This window comes from Labrus mixtus, chromosome 15 (assembly GCF_963584025.1).
Source record: "Labrus mixtus chromosome 15, fLabMix1.1, whole genome shotgun sequence".
Classification (NCBI taxonomy): domain Eukaryota; kingdom Metazoa; phylum Chordata; class Actinopteri; order Labriformes; family Labridae; genus Labrus; species Labrus mixtus.
This window is the reverse complement of record NC_083626.1, coordinates 4341845-4348440: the sequence shown is the minus strand read 5'-3', so window position 1 is coordinate 4348440 and position 6596 is coordinate 4341845. Positions and strand designations below refer to the sequence as shown.

Genomic DNA, 6596 nt, shown 5'->3' with positions numbered 1-6596 from the left:
TGGAAAGTAAAAATGTGACCTTTTTGACCAAGATATAAATTAAGAAAATCTCAAATACACAACACAGGAACAACTGACAAGGAGTCATTTGGTAAAGAGAAGTTCGGTTTGGCCTAGTTCTTACTGAAAGTTAAGTCCCAGGGCTCTCAAGCTATTTATCCTTGCTGATTGAGATTGAACATATTGTATTAAAAATACATGTAAGCCATCTTTGTACAATGTGGTGCTTTTCCCTGGAGGCCACAGATGGCACAAACACATAAGAGATGGTTTAAGTGTTCTCTTGAAATAGCCATGACTTTGTGAAATTTTCCTTGAGGAGCTCAAAATGCTTGGCAGAATTTAGTGCCCGAGTTCAGACTCACTGCTTTGTTTATTTCAGGCCAGCAGAAGTCAAATCTGGTGTTTAGTTATGTAAACTTTACTTTAAAACCTTACTAGAGAAAAGTGTCTCTTTAAAACATGATAGCTACTACTGTCTACTACTAGACACTATAATACTTTTTCAAGAATATAATTATAATTCCCCTCCCCCTTTTTTTTAAATCCTCATTTAGCAGCATAAATAAATTAATGTCCTACATACAGTAACTGCAATAAACCCAATTAAAATCAACATAGCTGGGTAATAAATAAACTTTATTAAAAGATTGTATTTAAATTAAATACATTAAAATGTATTACAGATCGGTTCATTAGGTTACAGTCAAGACATTTCAGGAAAAGCAGTTCAGTCTGCAAGCTTGTGTTTTATGTGCCCTGGCTCTTTAGAAAGATTTCTATGTGACCTTGTTCAAGTTCGACCAATCACGATTGTGTTATCCTATCAGCTGGTTCAAAAGTAATTGCATTGGTGAACTGGTCCAGCTAGAACAGTCGAAGACTTTTACATGAACTGATCAACAATTTGTCAGAGTTATACTTTGGAGCACTAGCATCTTTTGATTCCACTTACAATGACTTTTCTTTCAATGTCACTTTAACTTTGTGATCCACCTTCTGCTTTTCTATCTCTCTTCTGGAGGTCCAAGTCTCTGCATCCATCTCTGGATTTCTGACTCTAAGGAGCTGGAATCCTTGTCCACACACCAGCACCCATCCCATCTTTTGTGTCTTTTTCTTGCTTTCACTGGAAACTTTACAACCTGTCTTACCCCCACTGTCAGTCCCTGTCTCACCTCCCTTCTCATCATCACGGGATGCACAAAGTGGGTCCCCACTCTCTCTCATGGTTTCAACAGGATCTCCCACCTTTGCTTCATCAGCAGCTCCCTTATCCTTACTGAATCTCCCTCCCGTTTCACACATTGTTTTTAACCCCGTCTTCCTCTCTTTCTGTCTTGAAATTGCAGTCTCCTGCTCAGACTCAAACCTTGTTTTTCTCGTTTGCTCTTCCGCCTCCTCCTGTGTAATCTCCCCCTCCCATGCTGAGAGTCCTGCAGCATCTGCAACATGAGAGAACACTGCCCCGCTGTGGCTGATACGGGTACTGCTGACTCTCCACAGGAAAACCCTCTGATCAGAAGAAGTGGAAACCAGCAGGCCTGGGCTCAGGAGCTTCAGGTCGGTTAGAGGGGCGGCATGAGCCAGCGGGACGTGGGACTGGGAGTTAAGGTAAAGATTAAGCTGGTCTGGGGTTGTTAGCTTGGTTTGTTGAGAAAACAGGGGTTCCTTGAATCCTCTGCTTCTCCCAGTCTTCCCTTCATCTGGGTACTGTACCCTTACTGTGGACACTGTCAGCTGCCCATCATCCCCTCCGCTAGCAACAGTTACCAGGCAACAACCCTCTTGTTCTTCTAGTGTCTCTTTCCAGACAGCCAATGAGTTGACGCCGCTCTGATGGGCGGGAATGACGAGGCAGGGGACTCGAGAGGCTGGGGTATTACTCAAGGCATCGGTCGATATGAAAGAAGCCTCGGTGAAATCCCACACTGCAATTTTGCCATCTGTTGCAGCGCTGAACAGCAGATTAAACCTAAGAGGAACAAACAGTGATACACACACACGTTTGTGACATTGCTTTTTTTCAAATATGCCCCAGACAAAAATCTCACATTTAATGATCTGTCAGTCATCTCTCTCTTTTTTAAAAAGTGTTCTTTATAATAGTGACAGTTCATTTTAAAATAATGTTCCTTTCTAATTGGTTTACACAAGAATACCAAGGAGGTTGCGAAACATTTAATGAACATCGGATTACCTGTTGCCTTGTCCGTCCTCCAGGCTGCAGGGGGCGACACTGAGCACACAGCGCTGGTGGTAAAATGTTTCCCACAACAACTCAATTTGACGTTTGCCTTCAATGACTGAGAACAATCTGGAAGAGACAGGTATGGAAGTGAAGAGACAAAAATATAGAGAGTCTAGGGACATCATCATGAGAAAACTTTTATTTTGCAACACTCCTATATCCTTATCCTAATAATTTTCAGGTTTTTCTTTTTAAAAAACCAACCTTATAGCGCCATCACTGCAGGCCACAGCTAGAAGAACACAATCTGTCTTCTCATCCACTACCACGACAGACATGTATCTGAAAACACATGCACAAACTGGTAAGTAGATTTAAAAAAAAAAAAAAAAAAGGGTACGGGCAAAATAGAATTATGAGTCCATGTAGAAATCCAATAGAGTATGCATAGTTGAATATCTTATATGCACTTAATTATACATGTGGGATGATGTCATTCTCCATTTCTTTTGGTATTCCCTACCTTGTTTCTGGGTCCATTTTCACCGTTTTGTGTCGGTTCCTCCTCCTCTCCCACTGCTCGTCCAATCGGTGACTGGCCACCTGGACCACCTGACAGGAAGGAGCCTGTCTCTGCACGTCCCAGCTGATCGACAGCCGGTAACACTGCATTTGAGCTCGCCCACCGGCTGACACGAGCAGCGCAGAGAAAGACTGCGTCGGGTTTTCACTCCTTCCCTCCTCACCTGTTACTGCTGTCAGTGTCCGAACACTGGAGATGTGGTCCGTGATGACTGAGAGAACTTTGATGCTGCCAGAGTCGGGATGTATCGCCAGGACGGTTAAGCTGGTGTCCTCTCCTCCTGTCACTGCTATCTCCCAATACCCTTCTTCGTTCACATTTCTTCCCTCGATTTCTGCCAAATGAGCCGCCCTTTTTCTTTGACTCTTAATTCCCTTGATCCTCCCAAGCCTGCACACACACCCGATCCCCCTCCCATGGACCCCCTCCCTCAGCCCTAATCCTCCGGTCCTTCCCGCCTTCCCCTCTCGGCTTGGTTCCTCTCCTGGGGGTTGAGATGCCAGGACAGCCCCTTGCTTGGTGAAGACCAGGGCTCCATATCCAGGCCAAACTCCTTTGTCAGATGGCCAGAGACCCCAAGAGCGATGCCCCCCACCGCAAGGCACGGCTAACAGCTTCTCCTGCCTCACCGGGTCCCAAACGACAAACTGGACTGCATGAAAGCCCACGATGACAAACCTGGCTTCTCTCCCCTTGTTGTCTCTCTTTTCTTCTGTCTCTGTATCCTCCAGCCTGTCTGTCAAAGTGACATGTTTGCTCTGATAACTGTTCTCACATTCCCCTCTGGCCTCTCGCTCCTCCTCCTCCTCCTCCTCCTCCTCTTCTTCTTCTTTCACCACAATGTCAGGTTCAAGAAACAAAACCCTCTCCAGCCACTCCATTCCCTTGCATGCCCGCTGAACTCTGAGAACCTCCAGCCCGAGCCCCTCTTTGTCTTCTACGTTCTTTCCATGACCCTTTTCTTCAGGTTTTCCTGCTGTTGGATGCACTCTGAAGACCCTCACACATCCGTCCCTGCCAGTGCTGTAGAGCAGCCCCTGGTGCTCACACACTGAAGTTACACCCTGTTTCCCATGCACTCCAAACAAGCAGCTCAGCGGGTGAAGTGTTAGGTCAACCATTTCTTTATCTTCAAACAATCCGACTCTAATGTTATCTTTACTCTCAGTCTGTTGCCTGCCTTCCAGCAAGCCCTCGTCCATCTTTTTGTCCTCATCCATTTTTTGCTCCGGTTTCCCTCGTTCCTGAAACAGAAGAAGAGACCCCCTTCTGTCCCCACAAACCCACAGTAGACCCTTTGATGTGGATTGGAGGAGTGCTGCTGTCAGCCAGCGTTTGGCACAGGGGGGGAGGAGGAAAGGAGAAAGGGGGCTCACATTAAGAGTCATGGAACAGTTTTCATCTAATTCTACTTTTATGCACCAGCGATAGACAAGTCCTTCAGCTCCTGATGCTAGCAAATACAAACTGTCTTTTGCCTCTTGCCAAATGAGACTGTGAATCTTCCCTGATCCGCCTGTGAGAAGAACGCCGCACTGAGGATGAGAGATGGGGAACACCTGTATGGACCCGGTGAGGTTTCCCACAGCACACAAACTTACTTTGGCTACGGAGTCTTTCACACTGACAGCAGCTGATTCCATCACACAATATGATTGAAACTCAGGAGTCCCTTGCCACACAACCTCCCACTGCCCATCTCTGTACTGGTAAACTAGTCCTTGGTCAGTGCAAACCACAAATTTACTACGACTCCAACTTGCATTTTCATCTTCTCCCCCTGCTATGCAGACCCCTTTAGGCAGGCCTCGGCCGGGGAATTTCAGGTCACTTAGATTGTCTGTAACTGCTTCTTCCATGGTCTCCTTCTTCTCCCCCCCCTCTTCCACCCTCCACAACCTCACCCCTCCATCCGCCCCTCCTGTAGCCACCCATCTCCCTTCACTTCCTGCTTCCTCACTGACTGCTAGTGCACGAACCCCTCCTGCTCGGTGTCCTTTCAAAGTACGGACCACCTTGCCACCTGCAGCCCCGTCCCAGACTAAACAGGCGCCATCTTCTCCAGCGCTGAACACTTTCGCCGGGGAGAGACACACAGAAAAGACTCTAGCCTGGTGTCCATAAAGGACTCTTAAACAAACCGGGTTCAAGTCTCCGCACATCCCTCCAGGTCCCCCCAAAGCACCGACACCCCACACCCTCACGCTGCGGTCATCGGAGGCAGAAGCCAGCCAACCTTTCTCCTGGAGGTAAGAGATGCAGAAAATGACCCCGCTGTGGCCCAGCAGACGTCTCTCAACTGGAGCTTTGTGCTCACAGTCTCGACCCGTGTCTCCTCCTCCAGGCTTCCAGAGAACCAGCTGGTTGAAAACTGTCCCTCCTACTAAGACGGTATCTTCCCAGGATTCATGTACCAAAAGGAGGGCAGAGTACAGCAGACACCCTTCCAGACAGGAGCGCTGAGCCAAGGAGTTTCCTGTATTGACATCCAGCAGTAAAGAACTATTGTGGGCTACAGCCACACAGAGCCGTGACTTTTGGTCTCCAGAGAGCCAGCGGGCATCCAGGACCCAGTCCGGCAGCTCCATGAGGGGACCCAAGATCTCCAAGCGCATACGCTCCTCATGCTGGTAATCCACATGGAGCCTCACAAGTCTCACAGCCTTGCCTCCAAACACCGCTAGGTCATAGAAGACGGGCTGAGAGGTGGAGTTTAGTTCTGCAATAAGATGAAGAGTGAGTTCTTAGACAAAGGAGGATTATCAGCTCGAGTAAACCATTCACCTTCAGAGGACAGTTCTTCAACAAGCCATCACAGACAAGAAGAAAATAAAGAATCAAGTATTTATCTTTACTGATTATTTTAATAATTCATCAACTAATGGCGGCAAATCAGCTCCAAAGTAATTGTGGCTTGAATGTCTTCCTCACTTCACTCACATTGGAAAGTGTTTGTTTTGTACATTCTGACACACAGAGTTTATTAACTTTGATAAAGAGAAACATTGAAAACAAATATTTGCGTGTGCTAACCGTCGCTCTTCCCCTCACAGGTTCCTGTGGTGGAGCTCTGTGGTGGGACAGCTGTCCATCTTTTAGGTCTTATCCCGTGGATTCTGTAGTGTTGGAGCACACTCAGTGAGGCACAGGCTTCAGGGCGCGGTTGAAGACTGAACACTTTCAAGACCGGCCCCTCACCTGCGAGGACAGAACAGCTTAGTATTTAATATGAATGAATGTGTTGCTATGTGCTTTTATCCAGTGTTCAATCTACTTTCAAAATAAGCAAGAGGCCAGGGGATATGACAAATACAATCTTTTTCTAGCACTGCACTTCTTGTAAATGTACAGGCAACATGTCGGGCGAATTCTGTGATTCAATTCTCAACAAACCTGTCAGTAGAAACTCATCCTGAAGGAACTCCAGAGCTGTGACTGGAGCTACCAGGGCTGCTGTCTCCATCTCTTAACTCATCAACACATTCCCATTTAAAAAAAATAAGTTATAAATGGTTCCTGAAAGATATAAAGTAATAACAAAGTGGTTGTTAAATACATCAGAGTGAGAGAAGACGGAAAATGTATTGTTTTGTGTTGTAGGCTGTTATTTAAAAGATGACTGTGCAGAGCAGACAGCAATAGAAGTCAGTTAGCAAAACATGCTAAAAGCAGGAGCTCTTCATGTGTTATTTTCTGGGTTAATATGAGAACATTAACATTTCTAGATCCATGTGAATGCAACTGCAGACATAACCTCCAAAAAGCATTTCAATAAAGACATGAATGTATTCAAAATCTACATTAAATGTCTTTATTTACATT

The 6596-nt window shown here is 46.1% G+C and overlaps 1 protein-coding gene across 1 annotated transcript; it reads right to left on the bottom strand.

The window, feature by feature from the left end:
• Positions 1-618: 618 nt before the first annotated feature.
• On the bottom strand, positions 619-6291 carry wdr6 (WD repeat domain 6). The gene is made up of 6 exons (XM_061057244.1): positions 6168-6291; positions 5808-5972; positions 2715-5493; positions 2456-2533; positions 2201-2317; positions 619-1975 (listed from the first exon to the last, which is right to left on the bottom strand). Exons 1-6 carry the CDS (start codon positions 6235-6237, stop codon positions 952-954), a joined length of 4233 nt encoding a protein of 1410 aa, XP_060913227.1. The 5' UTR covers positions 6238-6291; the 3' UTR covers positions 619-951.
• Positions 6292-6596: the final 305 nt, after the last annotated feature.

Bases quoted from the DNA above. Each gene is read 5' to 3' on its own strand.
- wdr6 (XM_061057244.1), bottom strand. From the start codon at position 6,237: ATGGAGACAGCAGCCCTGGTAGCTCCAGTCACAGCTCTGGAGTTCCTT. The intron at 2,534-2,714 runs GTAGGGAATACC...ATGTGTTTTCAG, and splicing joins AAAATGGACCCAGAAACAAG to ATACATGTCTGTCGTGGTAG. The intron at 2,318-2,455 runs GTTGGTTTTTTA...TGTCTCTTCCAG, and splicing joins TGCAGTGATGGCGCTATAAG to ATTGTTCTCAGTCATTGAAG.